The sequence below is a fragment of the Lethenteron reissneri genome, chromosome 27 (genome assembly GCF_015708825.2).
Source record: "Lethenteron reissneri isolate LAM-NWPU_2019-01 chromosome 27, ASM1570882v1, whole genome shotgun sequence".
NCBI lineage: Eukaryota > Metazoa > Chordata > Hyperoartia > Petromyzontiformes > Petromyzontidae > Lethenteron > Lethenteron reissneri.
This window is the reverse complement of record NC_083805.1, coordinates 4,254,146-4,280,695: the sequence shown is the minus strand read 5'-3', so window position 1 is coordinate 4,280,695 and position 26,550 is coordinate 4,254,146. Positions and strand designations below refer to the sequence as shown.

General features: G+C 52.2%; 1 protein-coding gene across 15 annotated transcripts in view; it reads right to left on the bottom strand.

Annotated features, from left to right (window-relative positions):
• Positions 1-2,040: 2,040 nt before the first annotated feature.
• Positions 2,041-26,550, bottom strand: part of LOC133348392 (homeobox protein cut-like 1) — a 195,416-nt gene continuing 170,906 nt past the window's right edge. For 14 of the 15 annotated variants that reach the window (XM_061561171.1, XM_061561177.1, XM_061561173.1 and 11 more), the window contains 5 exons: positions 20,891-21,053; positions 11,911-12,228; positions 8,809-9,060; positions 6,100-6,433; positions 2,041-3,101 (listed from right to left, as the gene is read on the bottom strand). In XM_061561171.1, the coding sequence (XP_061417155.1) occupies positions 2,114-3,101; positions 6,100-6,433; positions 8,809-9,060; positions 11,911-12,228; positions 20,891-21,053 (2,055 nt within the window). In that variant the 3' untranslated portion in view covers positions 2,041-2,113. The remainder of the gene's footprint in view (positions 3,102-6,099; positions 6,434-8,808; positions 9,061-11,910; positions 12,229-20,890; positions 21,054-26,550) is intronic. The other variant, XM_061561176.1, reaches the window with a different exon arrangement.

Below are 26,550 nucleotides of genomic sequence, written 5' to 3'. Positions count from 1 at the left end.
GAGGATAACGAGGAAAATAAGGGAGAAAAAAAAACTTCACAGACAGATCGTAAAAAGTATGCGGTGTCTCCTCCAGGGCAAGTGATTTAGGCCTGGCAGCAGACACGGTTTGCTGCTGTTGTTGTTGTGAGATCCAGAATGCACGTAAAGGAGTGTTAGGACATTTAAGTGCTTTCAGGTTGCCAGTGGCCGTGGCGTGTGTCCGTGCTTCTCGGAGACAAAAGCTCCCCGCCGCTTTCATCCGAGAGGAGACCGGGAGCGTAGTTTTTTTTGTAATTCCCTCCTGCCCCAGCCGCCTCTCACGCCCGATACAGTGAAACTTTTGATAAATCCTCAGCGGGTGATTTTTTTTTTCTCTGCTGTATTTCTCTCTCGCTCGCGCTCTCTCGCTCGCTTGCACGCGATTGCACATTAGTGTCTTGTTCACATTAAACAAATGTACAATTATAAGAAAAAAAGAATCCCCGCACTATGTTTTAAAAACACGCAGAGGGAGATCTGTTTTAACAGAAACATTTGAACCTGGCATTTAAAAATCCAGTTTCTGAATTAATTTTTTGTCATTTTTAAAATGTTTTTTTTTACTATTTTTTTACATATTTTATTATTAGCATTATCACTATTCTCATTTTTCTTCATTTTTTTAGAGTCCACTCTTCCTGCACAGTGCATTTTCCTGGTGGCTTCATTTTTCCTTTTCCTTCGGACTTCTTAAAAATCTCATCGGCTGATGCTTTAAAACATTTTCTCGCTGGAGTCTGCTCAGATACAGCTGCTAAAAGATGAAGAGAGAGAAAAATAATAATCAGTCCAAATGAAGATCCCAGAGAATAACTCCTCATCTCAAGCTTCGTACACCCCTTGACCGAGACAACGTCTTCAAAAATACAGTAGATTTCTAAACGTTTGTTTGAGACACTGTAGACCTGAGGAATGACAGTGATGCTTCTCTCTCTCTCTCTATTTTTATCGTATTTTATTTTTTACGGTCCGTTAATTTAAATAATCGCTCTAGGCCAAATTGTCTTCTTCAAAATTCCACTTCTTGCGCCAGGCTTTAAGCCTAACTTAGGCCCGATTGGAATCCAGCAAAGCACACAGGGCACTGAGGGCATTGGCGTGTGGCCAGTTTGACTAGCGCTTAAAACCTAAGCTTTATTATATGCCTTGAGCGCAAGGCATAAAAAAGCACCTCTCTCATTCAAACTCTCTATAGTTTAACGTACAGTATTAATTCCTACGCAATAGCGATTTACGTGCTATAAGTGGTAAGTGCTTGTGAGGAGACGGGGAGAGGTGGGGTGAGAAAAACAGGCACTAAAACAATATCTCGTGGTGTTAGTTCAATGATGCGTAACTTCAAAAATCAAATAAATACTAACAAAAGGAAGGAAAGGAAATGCCTCCTCTGTACGCGAGTGGCATTGTGACCAAACCTGATGCCAAGCAACAATGGGCCCTTTTAGAGAATAAAGGGGAAAAATAAATCCATAAAAACTTTTTACACTTCAAAGATAGAAATCTAACAAGATTCTTGGCAGTTTGCCTTCTCTGTATCTATAAGATTACCCTTAGTATTATTAATGTTATTATTTATGTTACAGATGGCTTGGCCATGTTACTTTTCACAAGTGATTGTTGAACTACATTGACTAAGTGCTTCTAAATGCCAGCTTCTCAACAGTACACTTCAAAAGACCCCAGTTCAGAGGGACTCCACACACCCCTGTGTGTGGAGCAGTTTAAAAATACAAATTCAAAGATTCAAAGGTCCTGATCAAAGTCATTTCCTGCAGTATGTTGTCTCTCACAACTATAACGTTAAGTGCACCACAGCATTTTCCATAAAAATGAGTGACCCTACAGACGCCATATACCACACGTTCTGTGAAGATGTGGCTTCGCCAAATCAACGGTGGACTGACTTTCAGGTAGTATGCAGTTTTCTCCACAGCGGTTATATTTTGTTTTACTTCGGTTGTTACATTACATCTTGCTTGTCTCGTTTGTAGTTTTTCTTCTCCTTTTGTGTAGGGGTGGTTTATTGTTTTTTTTTTCTAAACGCAGCCTGACACCGGGGCCTCGCAGTATTGTCATTTTAAAATAACAAAAGTTAAAATTCCCAATCGGGGGAGTCTTCCTTGCTCGCTGCTTTTTCCAGTCGGTTGATGATGCTGTTCAGATTGGCCGCTTTCACTTCGTCTCGCCGTAGCCGCCGGCCTTCCTTCCTCGGTTTGCCGATGACGATCTCGGGCGTCTGCGCGGTCGGGCTGGATCCCTGGACGGCCACAGACAAGGGCGGCGACAGGGCGAGGCCCTGCGAAGAGCCGGAGCCCGAAGGCCCGGCCTTGGGAGCCGCCCCGGGTGTTCCCGCTCGATCTCCCGTTGCGCCAGGTGTCGAAGATTGTGGTGGTAGCGGTGGCAGCGGCGGCAGCGGCGGCGATAAGGAGCGGCTCCCGCCGGCAGCCTCCTTCGCGGCCAGCTCGCCTACCTCCGGCTTTGGCGAGGACGCTGACGAAGGCGACGAAGACGACGACGAGACCGGATTGCCAAACGGAACGGCAGCCTTGGCGGAGGCGATCTCGGGGCTGTGCATGAGCAGAGCCGCATTGTTCGCCCGTGCCATCAGCAGCTCACTGAAGAAAGTGCTCGACCTTTCTACCGACTGGCCTTTCGCTTCGTCGCCCACCTGAAGTTGATGCTGCTGCTGCGGCTGAAACAGCTGTGGGAGTACGGGACTCGCCCCAGTGATTCTGTCGACTGAAAAACACAATGACGGTGGCTGCTGAGGTGGCTGCTGTTGCTGCTGCTGCTGCTGCTGTTGCTGCGCCACGCCGTCTTCCTCGGACACTTCCTGCTTAATGATGGGCCCCCGCGTGGTGGACGCGTATATGCTGAACGACAGCACGCTCTGGCATCGGCCGCCCGATGACTCGCTCTCGTTCTCCGACTCAGGGCCCTGGCTGCTCTGTGGCCTGCTGGAATTGGGGGCCTCTCCCTCGCCGGGGCCGTCCCGCGTGCTGCCCGACGCTGACGAGGGCTCGTGGCCTGGGCTCGCCTGCTGGATCTCCTCGATGAAGAGCTCGCGGCGAATGCGGGACCTGTGCGGCGACACGGGCAACAGGGAAAAGTTTTGTCGTTAACGCCCGTCCCCGTAACTGTTTGTGGATTATAATGTTCCCGTCAACTTCACTCACCGACTGCTCCACCCGTGTTGACGATTCGGTCTGCCAGACACTGACTACGGCGTTAGGGTGGCGAGATGTTAACTACCTCGCCTGGTATACAGGAGGTTGTGGGTTCGATCCAGACCATGACGCTTGCTGTGTATTTGGAGTTTGCGTGTTCTCCCAGTGGCCGTGTGGATTTTTCTCCAGGTCCTCCGGTTTTTTCCCTCCACATTTAGAAACGTGCATTCAGAGTATTTGCCTGCTATAAATTTCCACATGATAAGCCACATTGTTGAACTATCGTTTGTGGCCAGGTCGCTTCTGTAAATGAGCTATATAGCTCAGTGGGCCTTAACCGGTAAAATAAAAAAACATAGTTTCGTTTAGACTGTTTAGTCTGATCCACACTGGGTTCAACCACCACGACCAGGTCACAACATTTATCTTTCTGTCTCTTCCCTCAACTGCATGCCATCATCTCTTTGTTCAAGTTCAAACAACCTTGCTATATTCAAGAATTACGATCATCATTATCTATTAACACCTCCAAGTCGTGCTGTTGGTTTCTGGCCCCTTGTCACTTTGGGCCTTTGTTCAGCAAACCGCAGATTCTTGGAATTGCACCGAGAGACGCAGTAAAACATCAACGATATTCAAGCTTTGAGATATCCGTGGATAAATAATGGCTGATGATACGCCGATGATGATGATATGCCGACGATGATACGTACCTCTTTGGTATTGGCTTAATATTTGCAGGCTCTATACAGTCTCGACGCGGCAGTGGCCAAAAAAGCAAACAATTCTCGAATTGAAATTTGACCCCGAATCAGGACAACACATTGGATAGCGAGGTGGGCAAATCACTCAAACAAACAAGCGTCAACATCAATAACATCAAAATAATAGATACCTTCGGCTGAGCCGAGATTTCCTTTTGAACTCATTTCACATCATTGCTGTTGTCACTGGCAGACAGCCACCTTGTTGTAATTTCCCCCTCACGCTGAACAGGATGGCTAACCTCAACGCGTGGATACATTCATCCGGCCTGAACGTGCACGGCAGAGTCAAGGGCAAACGACAGCGCAATAGAAAATAAACTCCCAAGGCTTTGAAATGTGGATTTTTTTTCTAACCACGTAAGGCCCACTGAGCTATGTATCTCTTTTTCAGAAGTCACCTGGCCATAAATTATAGCTCAACAAAGTGAGCAGTTATCCTGGTTACCAATTAATCAAACATGCTGGAAATTTACACCGGCCAAATACTCTGAACGCACGTTTCTCTAAATTTGGAGGGAAAAAACGGAGGACCCGGTGAAAAATCCATGCGACCACGGGGAGGATATGCAAACTTCAACTATACAGGTCGCGATCGAACCTACGACCTCCTGCATACCAGGCGAGGGAGTTACTGAGCAGCAGCCGAAGGAAGAAAAACACGCCGGAGAGAATGCCGATCGTGGAGATGGAATGATGAAATCGGTGCACAGGAGCAAGTTGAGAATGTATTGAAAACGTTAATATTCTGAGCGTGTTGTTTCGTTTCAGAACGTTTTGAATGACTGGGGACTCCAGCCCCGGGTCGCCCGGGACGACGCACGAGATCGGTTGGTAGGGAAGTCACGGCGCCCCCACCCGCCAGTTCACGTGCGTTAGTGTCTCCGCGTACGAGTCTGCTGGAACACTTTGCCGGCGTGAAGACGGACGGGAGGTGAGCAAGGGGGCGACAAGAAGAGACAAATCGATCGATGGCGTCAAGAAATGGAGCTGTCCCAAGACAGAAGGAAGCTTCGGAAGAGCAGAGGCCAGAAGTAGTACACAGAGATGCGTGGCCTCCGACTAACAATTCACAACCCCTCCCTCGGTGATTTGATGAAATGTGATGATTTGAGAGTGCCATTTTTTGCCTTCTCGTTTGTGCAGTTTTGTTTGTCCCATTAGCACAAACGTAAAAAACAAATCGCATGTCATTTTCACGCATGGAAAAAAACTGGTTCTTACGAGCAAAAATGAGTACGTATGGATCATGAGCGAAAGACTAAATTCGATTTGAAACGATACGTTGTCACGTGTGACGATGCTGCGTGACGCGTCGATTACTGTCACACATTTGTACAGTTTCATACAGCCGACCATCGCACACTGGGTGGCCACTCCTTGTCCTCCACTACCCCTGTAGTGTAGAGCTCTATCCACCCAGCCATCCGTGCTGGTGACACTCTGCCGCCCCTGTTCAAGACCAGGCGCAAGCCCTTCTCTTATCCTCTATCTACGACTGACTCTGTCCTCACACCAAAATGATATATACAAGCCTGCTTTTGTCACTCACCCCAGCCCCCCCCCCCCCCCCCCAACATCATGATGCAGGTTCCACTGTTTTGTACAGAGCTCCAAGATGTGGTTGCATTCATCATCATCGTCTGGATGAAGGCCTTCCCAAGCTGTCGCCATCCTTCACAGTCTAGGGGACGCAACGGGCCGCCTTGGCTCCTGCAAAGCGAGCCGAGTTTACCATCGATATTGTATTGTAAATTGTGGTCGTGGAACATACGTAGGTTAGAGCATCGTATTGACCATTGAGAAAAGCAAGTGGGCTTGGGCAAGGACGCGTTGCTCGATGGTTGAAACTAACGAAGGAGCAGCAGCGAAGGGATGGAGCGCGCCCCCCACGAGCACGTCGATCGTGGAGACGGAGTGACGAAAGTGGCTCGTGTGCGGGCGCTGCCGAGGTCGTTACATCGCAGGAAACCGCGAAAGATGACGGCGGCGGCCAGGCGATGCCTTCATCCGGCTGATTGACAGCGGCTGATGATGATGGTGATTGTATATTGTATCGGTCTGATTGAACCACAACAAAGTACAATTCTCAAGCGCACCTCTCCCCCACCCCCCATCCGCCACCGACCTGGCGGGGAGCTTCCCACCTGTAGTTGTGGAACCAGTTGATGACGGTGCTGGTGCGGAGACGCAGCTGGGCCGCCAGGACCTCGATGGTCTGCTGCGACGGGTACGGCTCCTGCTCGTAGGCCCGCTTCAACGCCTCCTTCTCCTCGGGTGCCAGCACCACACGCGGCTTCTTGGCCACGACACCGCCGCCGCCGCCACCGCCACAGCCACCGCCACTGCTGCTGCCGCCGCCGCCGCCGATCGAGCCAACGAGCGACGGCGCGGGGCTCCCGGCAGACGGCGCGGGGCTCAGGGGCGGCACCAGGGCGCCGTCGACGTCCATCGCGCCCACGCTTCGCCGCTTGAGGGAGGCTGCGGCGCCAGCGCCGTCCGAGGGAAGATAAACGCACGCGCGGCATGAGTCTACGCTTTACTACCACGTGGCCGTGAGCTGCATCGATCTCAACATTACCAAGCAGCGGTTATCGAGGGACACTTAAGGTGGCATTGCCTTACACTTCTGCACCAGACAATTCCACATGCCTTGTATGAAACACTGTAAATTACAGCCCTTTAACTTCTGCATAAAGGCCTCAGCATACTATGTCAGCCATGGGAGATGTTTAACCATACTTCACCACGCCGGTCAATACGGGTTGGTGAAGTGGGGGTCCAGGACCGGTTCAGATATCGCTGGCCGCTGGCGGTGGCTCCGACTTGGTATATAAACTCACGTGGCCAGCAATTGCTCTTGAATTATATTTCAGAATTTCTAATTTTCATTATTTAAATTGTACGCGTGCATGGTACAATCAAATAGTAAATATTGCATAGCGGTGACGCTGACAATATTGGCATATCCCATTAACATAAAGGATATTAACTACAAGTCCATGGGCATTATAAAATATCACTATCTCCTGAAGCGATTTACAGACAGAAAACTCAGGAACCATTAGGGTCACCCTTCTCTAACGCAACATAATCACCATCATCATTATTAACAAAACAGATCAAGGCTCTGCGAGTCATTAATGGATAACGATGATGAAACGGACACACACGACGATGGATGAAGTGCTGCTTGAGATCGGGGTGGGTGGTGATTGGTGGTGGTGGGGGGAGGTTTAAAACATGGCGAATGTTTTCGAGTGCTCAGTTGAATGAGTTGAGGCGTTGCTATTCCGGCGAGCCAACACACGGTGGCGCTATCGGCATGCTGCACGCGTGGAAGGCCCCACACTTCCAAGACGGCTTCGGTGAATTCCAGACGAGCCGATTTCCATTCAGGCTCTTGTTGATGTTAATCACGGTTTAGAAGAAGTAGAAAAAATAACACGCGGTTTGATGCAAAAAAAGAAATGCAAGTCCATGTTCATTATTCATCTGAAAGCAGCTTGCCTGGCACAAATTTTTTTAAATAAATAAATGAGCCTCCTGCCTTCCTGTAGACACCACTACCCCCCCCACACACATACACCCACCCCCTCATCCTGCACCGACACACCGCTCCCACTCCCCCTCTTCCTGTCTGGCCCTCTCCATCTCCCTCCACCGTCTGTCTACCACTCCTCCTCCCTCACGCTCTCCCCGCTCTCTCCCCGCTCTCCTTCTCGCCCACTGTTGAACACGCGACAGTGGGAGCCTTGCATTCGGATTAGGCCATCGAACAAAGGCGGTGGGGCCACCGCGTTGCGCGGTGCTTTCGGATGTGCTCCTGTGGCCGTCTGGAGCGCTCTTCCTTCCGATATTAGGAAGCCACTGGAGGCTATGCACTTTTAAATCATCATCTAGATTGAAAACTACTTTCTTTAAAACTGTGTTTTGTGTTTAGTTTGTTGTCCTTCCCCACACCTCCGATTAGTACGTTTGGCTACGTAGAAGTTCAATATTCATACCTACATAAAGTCCTCAAGGTGCGCCTTTTTTAAAATTACGTTTACCGACCACAGGCTCAAGAGTTAAAACCGGCCAGCAACAAACAGCACCGTTGAAGGCGTCCTAGAGAAGAATCAATTCATTTCTTGAATCGAGCAAGGCTGTAAGAACGTGAGAAAAGAGACGATGGGAGGGAATTCCCAAGTGAAGCAGTGTGGGGAACAGAGAGAGAGAGCGCTGTGCGTGACCTGCAAGTACGGTGCTTGAGCGCGGTACGGATGAGACGACACATTCTAGTAGACAGTCCTCAACATGGGCGGAGGAATCAATTAGCAACGTTCGCAGGGAATATAAACTAGGGTAGTAGCGATAGAAGAGTGATAGGGAGGTGGCTGATCTCCGGTGAGCGAGCGATTGGAGTGAATGAGACAGCACTGGAACAATCAATCAAACATTAAACAAAGTATTTTACCAGGTAAGGCCCGCTGAGCTTTATAGCTCTTATTCAGAAGCGACCTGGCTATCAAAAATTATAGCTCAATTAAGTGGCTTATCACGTGGAAATTTATAGCAGCCAAATACTCTTAAAGCATGTTTCTACATGCGGAGGGTAAAACCGGAGGACCCGGACAAAAATCCACGCTACCACGGGGAGAGAGACACGCAAACTCCAAATATAAAGGTATCAGGGTCGGGATCGAACCCACGACCTCCTGTATACCAGACGAGGGTAGTTAACATCTCGCCTCCGTGGCACCCAATCACCGGATCCGTCCACACACGAGCAGGACCACCGCCGACCTCCTGTGTCCGCTCCGCCCTTCTCCCCCCCCCACTCCCCTAAACACCGAAAACCCAGAGCCTCTCACTTCCGCAGAGAAAACCCCAGCCCGCGGCTCGGGTCGACGTCTCGTCGGCCGCGCTGCGCTTGCCTTTCTTCTCCAGGCGCTTCATGTCCCGCAGCCGCTCCACGCTGTGCGGGTCGTTGAGCCACAGCTGCATGCGCACAAACGGCTCGCGGCCCTTCAGGCTCAGCTTATGCCAGGGCTTGGGCCTGGCGAGCAGGTCCGACACGGAGCCCTGCGTCAGGCCCAGAACGCTCTCGCCAAACAGACGCTGCCCTGTGGTGAGCGACGGTGGCAAAGGGTGGGGGAGGGGGGGGGGCGGGGGGGTCAGCAGGTCAACACGGCTATACAAAGAGAGGGCCTTACGGGCGCTTTTGTTTTCCTAAAGCCAGCCAGGGGTGAAGGTGTGGCAGCCGATAAACGGTAACGTCGGTATAACCATTTGCGCCAAAACTCACTCCGTGTTCAAATCTAAAAACTTACCGCGTCCATCGTTAATACTTGCAAGCTTGCCAAAAGTTGGAAATTGCAGCGCAAATTACTCAATCAGGATTCTACACGGCAGAAAAAGTCCCCCCCTCCCTCCCCCTCCCAGGTCGCTCTTGCAAATCCGACTCTATCCTGTTCTCTTGAGTTGTCACGTGGTTAAATCAAATAAACTACGATTGAGAAACTATCGGCTGATGTTTCAGACAACAGTCCTCCTTCAGACTTAAGAAGGCAACGTTCGTGACGGTCGTGGTGAGCTTCGTGGTCATATGGGCCCCGCCATGTCGCGGGAGAGAGAAACCCCCAGGCTGACAACCTGTAACAGTTGACCCATGCCTGCATGTTCCAACTGGGTGCATCTATTTACATTTCGAGGTGCAAAAATACAATTCTAAAGCAAAACAGTTATTCTGTTAAATAACTTCACGTGTTTTTTTTTACTACGAAAACGGGGCATCTGTTACAAAGAGAAATGCGTTGTTGGCATCACTGGAAACAGTCATCAATATCGTGAGTGATGTCACCAGACAGGTATAGCCCTGGGAGTGTCCGCAGTAAGTGTAAACGTCGGACTTTGATGACAGGGCTGTTTTTTTTTCACGCGATTGCTCGTGGCTATCAGCACCCGAGGCAAGCGACAACCCAGAACTTAAGAGGCGCTCGGCTCAGTGTCAGGCTTACGGTTGCCTTCAAAACCGCCGACACATTCCAGGGTATAAAATAGCACGCCAATTCAACCGCCGCTCCCAACAAAAAAAAGAAATGTGAGCCGTCCCCCTTGGTGAAAAGCTGTTACACTGTAAGCGAAATTGCATCGAGATCTGTACGCGCGGGCCTCTAAATATTCACACCGCAAGCTGCCGCTCCTGCCGCTCTCGCCGCGTATGCCCACAAGAAAACGGCGCACAAAGCAGGGCACAACTATTCCGCCATCCCTCTGGTGTCGCCACCTCCGTTTAATTTCTCACACATTTTTGCGAGTTACCCAACATCCCCGCAACCCCCCTCCCCCCGTTCGCCGGCCTTCCCGCCCCGGGCGAGCGTTGCGCTGTGTAGTTTGCCTTAATGGGACGCATGGGTATTGGGGATCCGCGAGCAGCCGCTGCGTCGGTTCGGTCCGCACGGGCGCACGCGCTCCGCCACGCTTCGTGCCCATCGTGGAAACCCAACGTCGCGATACGATTGGTTGGTTAACAACAAAAAACCCCATCACCATCAAGTGCGGGAGTGTGCGCGGAGACGCTGCTGGTGTCGACATTCCTTTGCAATGTTCCGAGGGTAAAATGTCAAGTTTGTCAAACGGTCCACTCGACCACGGTGCTCTGCCATTCTCAGCCTTTCTTGTTCTTAATCCACCCGCTTGACAAAGCACTCCCGGCACTACGTCGGTCACGGGGGGGGGGGTCGTGTGACCATACTTCTCTGTGCTGGCGAGATGTTAACTACCTCGCCTGGTATCCAGGAGGTCGTGGGTTCGATCCTGACATCTGTATATTTGGAATTTGCATGTTCTCCCCGTGGTTGCGTGGATTCTTCTCCGGGTCCTCCGGTTTTTCCCTCCGCATTTAGAATCAACACGCGTTTCGAGTATTTGGCCGCGATACATTTCCACGTGATAAGCCACTTCATTGAGCTTTCATTTGTGGCCAGGTCGCTTCTGAAAAAGAGCCATACAGCTCAGTGGTAATTACCTGGTGAAACTAAAAAAAACTGTTCAAAATGGTTTTTAAAGGTGGGTGAAGGGCCCAGGAATGGTTGGGATATATTTGTTCGCCACTGATGTTCACCATTGGCCGGCAATCGAGAGGCAGGCCGCAAGATTCGCAGGGCAGCGCACGAATCAATGCACCACACCGCTCCACAATGCTCCTCGTACGCGGATTGCAATTGTTTCCCTGACGTTCTGAAGTGAACTCCTTTCCAATCAGGACTCAATGAAAACTTGGTTTCATTGGGTGGACAGTATGAATATGAATGCTTTTAGACCATCTCAACACTTCGTCCCAACTGAAAGCTTAGTTTACATATTAAGCCTAAGATTGGCGAGTTCAACTTTTGATTTTAGTTTTATCTGCATAATGCATTTTGTTTGGTAATCTGAGTCACAACAGCAGAGGCATCATGACGCATCGGCTCATCGATGCGTACCGATTCTTTAAGCTCATGATATATGCTTTGAATCTCGCATGCATGATTGTTTCTGATTTGTGTGTGTTGTATGTATCAGGCTCATGCGACCCATCCAGCTACAAATGCCCACCGTGCCCACTGCACTCACCACCTTTATTTTCACAAAATCAACCGGTGAATTGAATCGCAACCATGAACTGTGACGATTCATCCAATCACGGGAAATCGTAGCACCTCCACTCAACCGGCTGTCACAACTAGGTGGACAGCCCTTTTGTCAACCCACCGCTTGACAAGGACTTCCCCACGGATGTGGGGCTCGTCGTGCGGGTTGCTTGACCATACTTCACCACACTAGTCAGTGGCGGGTTGGCAAAATGCCAACACGCTGTCATCTAGCTTCGTGGAACGTTCACGAATGTCCCGTTAATTTCCGTGTGTCGCGCTTTCGCTGGCACGCCGCGTTGCCCGTCCCGCGCTCCTCCTCCTCCTCCTCCCCGGCCTCACCGAGGTTGTTGTCCGTCAGCACCTCCTTGACCTTCTTGGTGATGGCGTACGTGTCCAGCTCTGGCGAGATCGCCACCAGCTCCTGGATGCTGAGAGCCGATTGGCCGAAGGAAGGCCCCCGGGGCTGCCCGACGTGGTGCTCCTCGTGCCCGCCGCCACCGCCACCGTCACGGCCCGGGAGCGTGGCGCTGTCCGTCGCCGCGGAGACAGGCTCCGTTGCCGGGACGACGGGGTCTGGGAGGCTGCGTACCGACTCGCCGGGGCTGGGCACCGGCGATGGGGAAGGGCTGCACCCGTCCATGTCACCGCTGGGGTCTCCTGGTGGGGGTCGACACGGGGGGGGGGGCACGTGCACGATGCCGGATTAGCGGTGGTCAGAGATGGCCGTGTAGCGGGTTGGGAGGCGTTTGGGAAGGAACGTAACAATACACAGATTCGTTGATTAATATTGATTCCGTTAAAGTAAAGTAATACACCAGTGGTGTAGCTGACGAGGGTGCAGGTGGTGCAACTGCACAGAGGCCCATGGACTGGACCGACCCAGGTGCCAGGCTATTAAAAAGAGGGCAATTGGCTTAAGACAGGGGGGCCCCATTTCACTCCTTGCACCAGGGCACATGACATCCACGCTATGCCACTGGACACAGGATTTAAAAGAGAAAAACAATGTCGGATTGTGATTTTACCAAAACACAGTCAAGACCCACGATGGCACGAATGTTTCTGGGCGTTGGACACAGAGGAAAAGCTCGAAAATCCCAAAATGAATTACGAGCGGCTGCGGTGGATTGTGAGTAAAATAACAAATGAACAGGCATTGGATTTATTTCACCACAGCGAAATAAAATTACATTTTATTCCATCAGCCTATGGCCTTTCTGGACCAATGTTTCCCAGGCCACACTCTTTTTGATGAGACTTAGAAAGTCAAAAACCAAGGAAGGTTCCTGCCCGATTAAAAACTAAACGTTTCTGAAAAACATTGGTCCTTAAGGGCCATCCACACGGGCCGATGGACTAAAACGTTTTTATTTACGTAGACGAAACAAAGCCCTGTTTGTTTATTTACCGTACTGGAAAAAAAAAAACCCATTTGTTGTCGTGGCTACCAGTTTAATGAATGTGTGTGAGAGGCCAATGCAGATCCCACGCCTCATTAGCAGGTGTTTTTATTTGTGTCGCCCTCGCTCACGGGCAGCTGCGGTGGCCGATGACGTTCATGGCCCTTGGCGACGCGGGCACGAGATGCCCGTTTGCGACCGTGGCGAGGGAGGGGAGGCTTTCAAGTTTCATTTATTAGGTATAGCCCTGTGAGCCATTCGGCTCTTGAATCGGGTGCAACCGCAACAAACAAAAAAACAAAAACATGAACAAGAAAACATCTTAAAGTGACTATGTGACTGTGCAAACAGAAAATGCAAGAAAAGACAGCAAAATATTGCATAAAAAGCACCGTACACCAACGCTGTGTGCAAAAATCTTTTTACGCAAGTGGACTAAATGCTTCGACTAGTTTTAAGCCCTTATCTCTTGTAAACGGGACGGGATTCGTGGGCGAGTTGGACGTGTTAAAAAGCAGCGGTTTAAGAGACCCCTCATGCACGGTGGACTCCGAGACTGGTTCCACTTGTGGGGTGGACACGCAAAGCTGCCCGGTGCACGTTTCCGACGTTTTTGCTCCACGTTTACTGGAAGCTCCTATAGTCTTCCTGAAGCTCGTTGAGTTTCTTGAAGACGCTCCCCAGAAGCGCGCCAAAACAGAAAACAGCGCACTTGATGCAGCAAAGGAGTGCCACGGAGGCTAGGAGATGTTAACTATCTCGCCTGGTATACAGAAGGTCTTGGGTTCGATCCAGGCCCTGACGATGCGACGCTCTCCCCGTGATTGCGTGGATCATTCTCCGTGTCCTCCAGTTTTTCCCTCCACATTTAGAAACGTGCGTTCGGAGTATTTGGCCGCTATAAATTTCCACGTGATAAGCCACTTCGGCGAGCTGTCATTTGTGGCCAAGTCGTTTCTCAAAAAGAGCTATACTGTATAGCTCAGTGGGCCTTACCTGGTAAAATAAAAAATAGTTTAATAGTTTTTTTAGTTTAAAAGACACGGGCTTCCTGTTGTATTATTATTTTGTATCACGCTTCTTTACACCAAAAAAGCCTCGCAAAGTCTCAACTATTTTCCAGGAGGGCCCTGATTCTTTTTGCAGTGGGGGGGGGGCGATCACTGAAATCACAATTTGAGTGATTTGCAAGCACGTGTTACATTGTTTGTGTGTTTTTTGCTTTCTATGGGAAGAAACTACGGAAACTGGAGGAAGCCCATGGAGAACAGGGGGAGAAACACGCAAACTCCGTACAGAAAAGTGTGCAGGGTCAGGAATTGAACCCAGGGCCATTCTTGCTGTGAGGCACGAGTATTACAAAGCTGCGTCACCCCTGCCACCAAACTTGTAAACAACGTACGTTTAACTACTTTCGCACCGTATGTAGCCAACCGTGCTAATCGGAGGTGCGGGGGAAGAACATCAAACTAAATGTAACATTTTGAAAGAAATCCGTTTTCGATCAAGCCAACATATCACCATCAGGGGCTTGGCACTGCCACGTGGATGGGGCAGTTGTGGCCTGACGGTACAAAAGGAGTACTTGAGAGGCAAAAAGACGTAGGCGTACAAGAAGTGACCACCATGGCCCAAAGAAAAGACAAAGGGCGAAGATGTTCGACCAGCCTCATCGTCAGCTGCCATGTGACGACCAATGTAAGAGATGAGAGGGAGAGAGAAGGAGACGGAGGTGGGCGACAGCCGTGAAAGAACGGCGTTTACATCTGCTGGTGTCTTAACGAAGAAAAAAAAACGACTGAAAAGCGGGGGTTCAATAAACACACACTTGTAAACGCCACCCAACCTTGAGGGTTCATAACCATAAAAAGTGAGGCAAAAACATCTGAAAGTTTATGACAGTTTATTTCATTTATCAACCTCCCCCCTCTTTTTTTATATATACGCTGTAAATTACCGTGCACGTTGATACGCTGAAAATAACAAAGCCCTGCTGTGCGGTCGCGAGAGAACGTCTGGCCCCGGTTGGAGGCTGTAGCGGGCATCCCAATAATTGGGGGTTTATACAGGGGGGTTGATTTCATCACCCAGGGGGTTATGTAGCCCCCCACCCGCACCCAATGTAATTAACCGTAATCAATTCCCTGCTGCCCCCCCCCCCCGCCCCCCCCCACCTCTTTCCTCCGCGCTACCCCTCCTCTTCCAGCTGCCTACATCTTTAAGCGTTTGTCCAACCATCTTTTACATTTTTTTTTTATCAATCGTTAAGATTTGTTGTTGTCGGGCCCCGGTTACAGTGTGTGCCGCCGGGTGATGTTTTCAGCTGCATGGGTGGCGGAATTCCTGGGCGCGCTGTGCGAGCGAGAGAGTATAATCCCGCAGACTTAATTTCACTAGCCCACCCCCCCTCCACCACCACCACCACATCGAAAAAATATTTCAAACAAGAGCCATTATGCAAGTCTCATCTTATTTACATTTAAAACCGAATCAAGTTGTGGTTGGGCTTGGGCCGCCCAGCAAAACCCATAATCTAGAGATAATTTAATTTTATTCTATGCTACATTTGACTTGCTGAATTCATTTTGAAGTTTAACTTTAGCCAAACAAGCAATTAGCTGCGTTAGGATACGGAATTACCGCCACTTTACGTTCGTACCTCTTTCCCATCGCTCTATTTTATTTAATATATACGCACCCCCCCCCCCCCCCACACTTCCCCGCTGCTGCTTTTAAACTTATAAATACTCGAAGTCTGTAACACAAAACACATTTGGAAAGCCGGAAATCGGGAAGACCAATTTTATTAAAAGTTACACCCATTAAAAAAAAGAAACGAATGTTACAGTAGCGTCGGTTACAAGCGGCTCATTGAGTCCGGGGATGGCTGGGGCAGAGACGCTCACAGCTGTTACCGATTACCAGCAATAATCTGCGTGGCAGCCCTCATTGATATCTGATAGGCGGACCAGAGGGTTTTTCGATAGTTAAAAGGGCCACATTAATAAGCGAATTAGAGCTAATCAGACCGTGTATTTATACAGGAATAAGGAGGCCTGTTTCTGCTGGCGGGTCCCAGGGGTGGCTGGGGGAGAGATGGAGTTGGGACAGTGGCGGTGGGGGGTACGGACATGGGTGGTAGCTGGGTTGAGAGCAGCAACTCTTTAGCAACTCGCACATGTTGTTCGTGGCTTTTGGTTGCTTGGTCGGGTCGGCGTTCCAACTCACGACCCTGACCTCCGCAGGGTTCCAACTCACGACCCTGACCTCCGCAACGTTTTCCCCGAGTGACCTGTAGCTCTCCCTCCCTCCCTCTCCTTGTGCACACTCACACACCGCTTCCCTTTGGGCACTCTCACACTGCGTCCCCGTCCCCCTCTCTCTTGGCCTGCAAAAACGGATCACCCTAAATGCACCCCACCAACACTCTTCGTCGCATCTTGGAAGGCCAAGCGGGGTTTGGACCCCGGGTTTAATACTTAAATAAAAAGAAGCCCAAGCATGTGCGCGTCTAGATCGGGCTGCGTGGTGGCCAGGAGAAGGCAGCACTGCGATGCCGTTCTTCGATCTATCCGTGCGAAGCTTTTGAGTTTATTACCAACGCGTACGTGTGGCCTTCCTCCCACACACAAAGCCAGACAGCTCATTACACGAATTAGCTAAATGTCGCAACGCGGGACCCCCGCTGAAAATGAGTTCTCGAGATTCGACGAGACTTTTCTGGCTAAATAAAGTACATTTCACCACCACCATCATTATTATTGTTACAATCAACATACATTTGCCTTGCCATCCTCTCTCACAACCCAGGTGGGCTGACGAGGGCCCGCAACCCAAAGGGCTGTGACGGCCGCTACGGCAGGCGACCGTCGGCGGGAGGGGGGCGGCCACCACCCATGGGGGCCTCAGGGGGGGGTCACGCGCTGTGGCCACGTGAGCCGGCCCCAACCCACAAGCACGGCGGCCCACACAGTGGCACGCACGCACGCTCCCTCCCGTTCGGCGCGACCGGCACACAAGCTTCGGTACTGTGGAGAGTGCGGGTGCATTTTCATTTTCACTTCACGTGACACATCACGCCACACTCACGGTTCATTAAACCGGGGTGCTTAACCCTTGCTGAATTAACAGTTCCCAGTTTTCGCTGCACCTCGGACGGCCTCTGGGGTTTTTTTGTTGTTGTTCTTCTTCTTGTATAAGCACCGTTTTATGTCGTTACGAACGTCGTCGCCACGTTACATTTTTTGCCTCGAGCGCCCGACCCGACTCTCCGTCCGCAGCCGCCGTCCCTTCTTCTCCTTATTATTTCAACCCCCGATGAAAAACAAAAAAACTAAACGAGATAATTGTTGCCGTCCTTATTGTTATAGCGTTGTTGTTGTTGTATAGCTATTGTGATTTAGACGAATTTTCCACAGCAGAAGTAATTACTGTGAGCGGCGCGGCTCGAAGGATAAGCTTGTTAAAAATAAATGATGCATGGGAGGGCCTTGGCTTCGCCGTGTTTTGTAAACAGGGGTATTTCAGAGCTTCGGGTCACTGTAACCCCCTCGCGATAAATGTTGTCTCAAGCCGCCAAAAGGAAATCTGAATTAAACATCACGCATTGTGCCCGAGCGTGTAGCCTTGGAAGTTTTAAGAATGTGGTAAATACTTCGCGATCCGCTCCTCGCTTATTCTGTGTTTTTTAATCTAGAGGCGGACAACTTTTGCAACACACAGTGGTCCTTTCGGTACAGTAAAATAAAGACAAACATGACCGGCCTGTGCTACAAACAGAATCAACCCCCCTTCATAACGCTTTAATCCTCAACAAAATCGCAATGCACGAGTTTCAGCCACAGGTTTTTTTTTTCCCACCTAAGTCATAGGCCATCGTCAATACCGTGAGTTCCCGTTTCCTTCTGGTTAAGGATGAGCTCTCACTCCGCCCTGCAACTGCGACATTTACGGGAATTCTATTCAATTCTTGTGCATGGGAGCAATATGTTCGGGAGATAAATGCCAATGTCGAGGTCTGCTGTCTACGACCAGAAGGCTTCAGGAGATAGTTTGTGTCGTTTTTTTGCGATGCCTGCCGCGTTGAAGAAGCGCGCACACAAGAGTGGTTTACCGTACAATCCATTACCGGAGTAAAGCGACGTGACCGATGGGAAACTCTCAGGCTGGCAAATGAAGTTATCTCATCGCGTTGATTTCTGGTCAAAAATTTCTCGCGAACGAGACAGGATGACCGCAAATGCATTCCCCTACGTGTGAATCATACGTTGGTGCAAGTGCAATAATATCTCAAAACTGTCGGCTTCGCTGGATAAACAAACTGTGCGGGAGTAGGAGTGTTTGGTGGGCTTTCTCTGGGCACTCTCATTTCCTCTCGTGTATTATACTTTAAAAAAATAAACACTGGGAATAAATTAATGGAATGAGAGTAAGAGGCATTTGGATACTTTAAACAATCCACTGCACAAAAAGGTCCCGGACTACCGTTCAAACTTAAGCCTTCAGTTCTTCGAAGAGAAAGTGAATAAAGACGACTGGCTCTTCCTAAAAAATTAAGAAGCTCAACAACAACGGCAGCACCACATTGGCCACAGCTTCTGCCCACGGGGCGGCCGAGGAGAATATGGGGCTGACATCACTTGACCGCCAGGTTGGGAATTCATCGTCCAGAGCCTCATCACAGGAGTAGCGGCCACGGGCCAACATCACTGGCAAAAACGAGATCAATCGCCCTGTTGCCATCCTGGGTAAGCGTAACAAACTGGAAACGTTTTAAGCCGACGACATTATGGGTCATGGATCTCTGCACGTTTCAGGATGTGGGGGGTGGTGGGGGGCGAGGGGGAGGAGGTGGGGGGGAAGGTGGCAGCGCCAGGCGGCGCCGCGGTACGACCGATCAGAGGCCACTTGTCCCGCGGCCCCCGAAAGAGAACCCACGGTGTCCCGCGTGGCACCGCTGGGCTCACCAAACGCCGATAGCTGCAGCCTTCCACCATCCGAGCTCCGCCAGCTCCCGCACGCCCCCCCCCCCCCACCAGCTACCCCCCACTCCCCCCCGGCACCCCCCACCAACACCGCCGGCACTTCCTCGCCAAACATCGAAGATCACGTTTAGAAAACTACCGGCCGCTGCGACGTCGGTCTGGCAAAATATTTACGCTGAAAAACGCTTTGATGTTAAGAGCGGGAATTAAAAACACGTGTGCGGAAGATGAAAAAGTAGAGGGGGGGGGGTAGGGAATAATTAATTATATATTTTTAAAGCTCTCCGCTTTAACGATTGAATTCTTTGTAGTTTGGCCTCACAAGAGCGCGGCAGCGTCACTTTGGTGGAGCTTTTTTTTGTTTTCAAGGACACGGCACGACACGCAGCAGGCCCGTGCCTGCGCGCTTGTGCCAGGCCGACAAAAAATATCCCCCCCTCCCCCCCCGTCAGTCAGCAAGGTCCCGGCGGAAGTCACGATGCCCCCAAGCTAATTCTGACGTCCGCCTTTCGAGGCGGCCGCACGGCATGTACCCACACAGGCTTCAAGCCAGATTTAACATTTTTAAAACGTGAAGATGCACTTGTTACATCGCGTACATGTTTACGTGTCGCGGCAGTATTAACGATGGAGGGTGGCCGTGGTGGTGGTGGGGGGGATGATGATAATACGTTGACTAACAGCCGGCCAATATCCGTCAATGTTATCCGAACGACGCCAAGCCTCTGCAGAAGCGTGCGTTGGCTTCGCTGTCCAGAGACAGACGCATGGATCCCACGAGATTGATTCTTCGATCCTCCGTTGAACAATCCCAGACCGGGTCCCGACGCTTCGCGTTTAACGATGCACGCGCGGCGGGTCCTACCGCGCACGTACGCGATGCAAACCTCGCGCGTGTCTTCCCCTCCCCCACCTATACCCCCCGCCGCCGACGTTATTCCAATTGTGGAATCGTCATCGCGTTACCGAACAAAAGGCATGTTGGCAGTTGGCAGTGCATCGCCCACCCTGTGTCTCAAAGAATGGTTCCCACAAGATGACCCTCGCTCATAACGACAGTAGGCCCTCGCCAGAGGTTGCAACCGGGTACCCGATACCCGTACCCTACCCGATACCCGGCTACCCGTACCCGGCCGGGTACGGGTACGGGTACCCGTTTGCGACCCTGGTGCGGCCGGGTATGGGTACGGGTAAGGAATCAAAACCCGTTTGCGACCTCTGGCCCTCGCTTGTAACGCGGAGAGCGTACCGTCGTGACGCGGAAGGCGCCGTCGTAGCGCGGAACGCGTGCCGTCGTAACACGGATCAGCCGACGACGGACTACTTTCTTGAGCTGTGCGGCTGAGCGGTACAGTAATGCGGAATGATACAGTACGTGGCGGTGTACTCTTATCTCAATTCTTTGTACCGCCGTGGGATCACTGCAGGCTGAGTTTACAGCGCAAACGTGCGTCAATAACACAGTCATTCCTCGCTTAACGATGTTTTCGCTTGATGCAGCTCTGTTCGGGAACGCATCTACCGCATCAAACGAGAGGTTGCTGCACTCGTGAAATCACATCACTGAAAACAGCATTTTTGTCGCGAGATAACCAAACCGTAGGACAAAATCTAGAGAGAGAAAAAAGACGACATATTTGTTTTGTGCAGCGTTCGGTAACATTGCTAACTTGAGAACCCAAGATTCTCGGCGGTGCCCAGGTCAACCTCGCACAGTCGCCTCAAATCTCGTGAACATTGCCGCTATTGCGACATTGGGCCGGGGGGGGGGGGCGATATAGGGGGCAGGTGCAGGGAGGAGGGGTGAAGGAGGAAACGGGACGAGTGATGGAGTTGAGGGGAGGGAGGGGAGAGGAGGCGATTGAGTGATGGAGGGAGCAAGTGAGTGGAGCGAGTGAGTGGAGGCAGTCATGGAGGGCAGGCTAAGAGACCCACCTTGGCTGGCCGGGGAGGCTTGTGAGTTTGTGCTTGAGCCCAGCTCGTTGTGAAGCCACAGCTGCATCCGGATGAACGGCTCCCGTCCCTTCTGCGTCAGCTTCCCCCAGGGCTTCGGGCGAGACAGCATGTCGCTCACGCTGCCCTGAGAGAGGCCCAGCACCTGGCAGTGCAGGGCGCACGCACAAACAAATCACACACAAAGTACGTTCCCCCGTTCGGCCTTACGGTGCGGCGTTGGGTTTCGGCGAGCACGCGGTTGAAGCCGGCACAACGCACGTCCCGCCACCCGTGGTGATAGCAACACCATACTTTACCAGGTACCCTTGCGCGTGATGGAGAGGACAAACGAAAATAACCGTCCCGACTGGCGGAAACAAAGAGATTAATTTGTTGGATGTAGGAAAATTATTAACCCTTTCCCGTTCCGAAATGTCTGCAAGTTGCAGGGTGGGTGTCCTGTTCACCGCTGAATCTCGGAACGGGCGAGCGCCTCCGTGTTAATTTTATTTGGAGAGGCGTCGTAGCGCCGCTGTTTTTAAAGTAGACGTACGTACACGTACGTCGTCGGAATGGGATCAAACGGACGAAATAAAGGGGCGAGCGAGGGCAGATCGATGGAGCTTCTGAATCCTGAACGTGACTGTGAAGAGCAGCACCAAAGGTGCCTGGAGAAGAATCGTGTCGGCGCGGGTCAGTGAGGCCGAGGATGTCGCTCGCCACCGACGTTAGCCGCGGCCGGTAAATCGAGCTCGACTAAGCAGGGTTCATGGTGCAGCACCACACGCTCCTCCTCCCCATAAACATGCCGAGAGTGCTTAAAAACATTCTTACGTAGACAATGAAACCCAAGCCAGGTTCACACGGCGTTCACATAAAGGCCCGCCCCCCCCGCCCCCTGTCTGTATGAAGGCCCCCTCTACAGGCTGTCAAGGCCAAGTGTTGTTCGCGAGCGCCTATGAAGGCCGGCGCGGCGCACCAGGGGTCGGCGGTGTTGTCCAACGCCACGCCCTTTGCCTCCTTCCAATGCTGCCGTTTGAACACCACGGCAAGTACTCATTTAAGGCTGAGTCAACCTAGAAAAGGCCCAGGATCGGGTAATAAGTCACATGCTGCCGCACACGCGTGCTGTCGTGCACACGCGTGCTGTCGTGCACACGCGTGCTGTCGTGCACATGTGTCACGCGGCTGGGTCCGTTCCCCCCCCGCAAACGCCTCTGACCACGGCCCAAACATTCACCTCTCGGCTCGTCAACCTCGTCACCCAACCCAAATGTCACCCACCCACGATTGATTAATAAAAAACTAAATCACGTGCGCACACACACAAAACACTGCATTTGTCTTCTCGTTATTAACTCTGCCTCCGATCGCAATGCCCCGCTTCGCCTGCTGAAAGAGAAACTGTGCGAAATCGTACGCAGGAAATTAAGTCTGAAGTTTCAACCCGAGACTTGGGTTCAGCCGCCGGGTGGACGGGACGCCCGGCGGCCGAGCGGGCGAGCGATGGGGCGGGTGGGCGAGCGAGCGGGCAAGCGAGCGGGCGGGCGTCACCCTTTGTTCCCTTTGCGTGTTTTTATCTACCCCCCCCCCCGCCTCTTAATGAGCGCTAACACGCCGGCGCGGGGCCCCGAGGTGGCCACCAGAGTCGCAGATTGGTGGCGACGTTCGCCACGGGAATCATCCGACTCCTGCCAACGGACACGCCAACCAGGATGGCCTCTCTCTGGGGGGAGGTGCTAGCGACCTGTCCGGGCACGCGCACCGTCGCTGCGCCACCTCTCCCACACCTGTCGCGTGTGTCACCTCTCCCAGGCACCTGCGCTCACCTGTGCCCACCGTGTAAGGCGCGTGGCCGCACACCTTGTGCGCTGTGACGCACGGCCGAATGCGACCTGCGTTCAACTGTTTTGCTCTTTCGCCGCGACCGCTGGTCCCCACTAACAGCTCCTTTCCGCTGTTCTTCGTGCCATGCGCGCCGTCACGACTCTTGCGCTTCTGTTCTCTCTCAGTGGCGCTCTCCCTCCGTCTATGAATGGTTTCCCTCGCGTGCTCACCGCGCTGCCTTCTTTCCTTCCCTGCCTTCACCCAAAAATATCAATATCAAATGACCTTCCTCCCCCAGTTATTAAGGTGATTAGCAAATCCATTGGTAAAATATTATTGTAATTCGCCCACTGACACGTCACACGTAGTCGCCTCGTTCATTTATTTTAGGCAACGCAAAAAAAAAAATCCACGTTGGCTCTTTTCTTTTTCAATTCTCCTTGTAAGCTCACGTCTCCGCAGACTGCCACACGACGAACGAAACAACTTGCTCGGGTTCATCCACTTCATCCGCCTGACACTCAACAAAACCACACTTTACTTTCTGGGCAAATGAGCTGCCGTGGGTTATCAAGTTATTCGAGGAGACCCCCCCCTCACCCTGCAATCCGTTTACACGCATACCCGGTGCACACACACACGCACACGCGTGCGTGCGCCAACAGCAACAACAGCGGCTGCCATTCGCCGCTGAGTGGCGGTGACGTCGTCGCAGTGCTTGTGCCAGGCTAAGGTGCACGCATTGAGGCGATCACGGGAAGCGTTGAAGGCTCGCAGCCGACAGGAGATCACGGAACAGACCCAGATGCCATGGCTTGACTGGGTTGACCGACTGAGGATGACCGACCAGATGCACCGCCTGTGCTCCCCGCTGTGCCAACTCGCTGCGTTTTAGCCGCCCGTCGCTCCGTCCGCTCGTCGTTTGCGAGCGTCGTTCCATGCGTGCGACACCTCCGTGCGAGTGCGCACGCTCGCGGTCGCACGCCTCGCTTGGACCTACAGGCTGCCGGGTGCAGGCGACCGCAACCCCCCCTCTGCCACCCGCCCCCCACCAAGAGGCTTCCCCAGTGTGCCGCTGTGCACCCCGGCTGAGCCTGCTTGTGCATCCCGCGGTCGCGATTTGCACCGCAATGGCTCGCCGGCAAGATCTGGATACAGCGACATATGGCCTACACGTGTGGCTAACCATAACACCCCCCCCCCGCCCCACCCCCCTTGGCACCACCTGCACATTGCACCTTGTCGCCTCGGTGATATCAGCCCAATAGACAAGTCACAACCATCGTCTTCATCATCATCGTCGTAGCGTCACCGTTACCCCAGTGGCGCAGCGTGGGTGGCGTTGGCCTTGCTGGAGGGCATGGGCACCCCATGCCCTCCAATACCCCCCACCCATCCCTTCATAGCCTTAAACCTGGGCTCACTGTGCAGTTGCACCGCCTACACTCGCTCGACAGTTGTGTGCCGCCGGATAGCCGTATTTTTTTTTCTTTTACCAGGTAAGGCCCACTGAGCTATGTAGCTCTTTGTCAGAAGCGACCCGGCCACGAATGATAGCTCAACGAAGTGGCTTGTCATCACGTGGACATTTCTAGCAGGCAAACCCATGTTGATTCTAAATGTGGAGGGAAAAACCGGAGGACCCGGAGATAAATCCAAATATACAGCAGGCGTCACGGTCGGGATCAAAGGCACGACCTCCTGTATACCAGGCGAGGTGGTTAACATCTCGCCATGCCCACGTGCATCATCGATTCCTGCCGTGACCCCCGCCTTCTCAATCGGGAAATTCTGGCCACACGCCTCCAAATAGCCACGTGAAGCTTTAATGAATTGCTGGCAGAGGGCCTCCCCACACGGTGCGGGGTCACGGGGTTTACTTGGCCGGTTGAGGAAGGGGGAGGCGTAGACGCTGAAGCGTGGTCAAGCACAACAATACGTGCACGTATTTATATTGCACCAACCTCTTCCGCCCGCAATGTGGCAAACCCCCCCCCCCCCTACCCCCGTAGCAGTCGACAACCGCACCTGTTTCATGCACGGCGGCCGCCCATCCGATCACTTTTCCGGGCTCAAACCTGCTTAGCTTCGGAGGTGAGACGAGACCGCTCGCGATCTGGCCATTCGCCGTACGTGGACAAGGGGGCTCACGCTCTCCACCAAATATATTCTGGGTCGCTGTCTAGGCTGCGGCGGGTGGCACGTGACCGACAGTAGGCACAGCCGCAGCGTCGGCGACGAAGACAAACCCGGTCGATCACGAAGCCGCGCATCCAATTAACGCGGTTGGGCTATGTACGGTGCGAAAAGAAGACGTCCAACGTACAAGCACACAGATGTACGCACACGCCCCGGGGCGTAGCGTACAGAGGCGCGCAGACGCGACGTACGTAACCACGTCGCCCCCCCCCCCCGTATCGGTGTGGCACCGACGCAGACCCGATTCGGGGGCGTTCTCTTCACCCTGCTGGCTTGCGAGCACGCTCTGCAATTTTTAGTTAATTAGCAGCGTTGGTGGCGGCGGTGGCAGCGGCATAGGAGGAAAAAAAAAAAACTCACTCACCACACCCCCTTGTCAATTGTACCGACACACGCGCTACACGGCTCTGGCAAGCGCGCGCAATGCACCGAAAATTAATCTCATCAGAGGCTTCCCAGGATGCTACTTATCGCAGCGTGATGGAGGGGACGGCGGCAGCGGCGAGCGCACGGGGCCGCTAATTTGTTAGCGCTAAAGGTATTAATTTTCGAGCGTGTCCCGCTAACTGGCAATCCAGGGGAGGCACAATCAGCTCGCGCGATCACACCGAGCGCTGGATCTCGGGGTCTCCCCGGCACTCACGACGGACGGAGGCTATTTAAATGGCGCAAAGTTTTTTCACTGCGACGATTTAAATAAGGAACGGGGAGAGCGATGGGAGCCGCTCCACTAATTAACCCTTCCCTCGCTGTTAGGTTATGCCACGAGGCACCTAGGTAGGCATGTGTGAATGAATAGCAGAGCAGATTAATACGTGGGTTGGTAAGAAGGTAGCTAGACAGGTAGGTGGGCGGGTCAGTAGATAATTATCAGCAAGGTAGGTACACGGGCAGGCAGGTAGGCGGGTGGGCGAATGAGTTAGTAGGTATATTGGTGAATTAGTAGGTAGTTGGCCAGACAGGTGTGAAGGTGCATGAGTAGGCAGTGAAAGGGGGGGACAGTAAGGTCAGGAGGCAATTAGGCAGGGTCGCAAGACCGTTGTGTCGATGAATAGGCAGGGAAGGCAAGTGGGTAGGGAGGTTGATAGCCGGAAAGGAAAGCGAGCAGATGGGGCAGGCGGGTGAGGGGAGAGAGGCAATGAGTGTGCGTGTGTCCTTGGGAGACAAAGGTGGTCTGGCCACATCATCATCCCCGTCATGCTGGCTTTAAAAGGTGCTTGCCAACAGCACTTGCCCCAACAGTGTGTACAGCCATGGGTGGGGGGAAGAATCTCTGTCTTTTGTGTATGTGTACAGGATATGTGTATCGATGCCAGAGGAGCGGAACAAAATCCAGACTGACCGCGTCTCTACAAAGTAAATCTGCCGGTGGTGTCCGGTTGAATTTGGACGCTGCGTCAATCCAAATTGTCTCGTACTCTTTTTAATTTTTGAAAATCCTAATTGTGCGATCGGTGTCGCGCCGCGAGGTGACGAACCCAATCGGACAGCGGCCGCACAGAAGTGAGTATCAAGGAACTACCCGTCAGATCCCTTCAGCACGTCCCGATCCTCCTTACCACGGCGGGAGTAATGTGCGTGGCAGTCAAACCAAGATTTCCACTTCTCAGAGCTTGAATCTATCCAAATTGAGT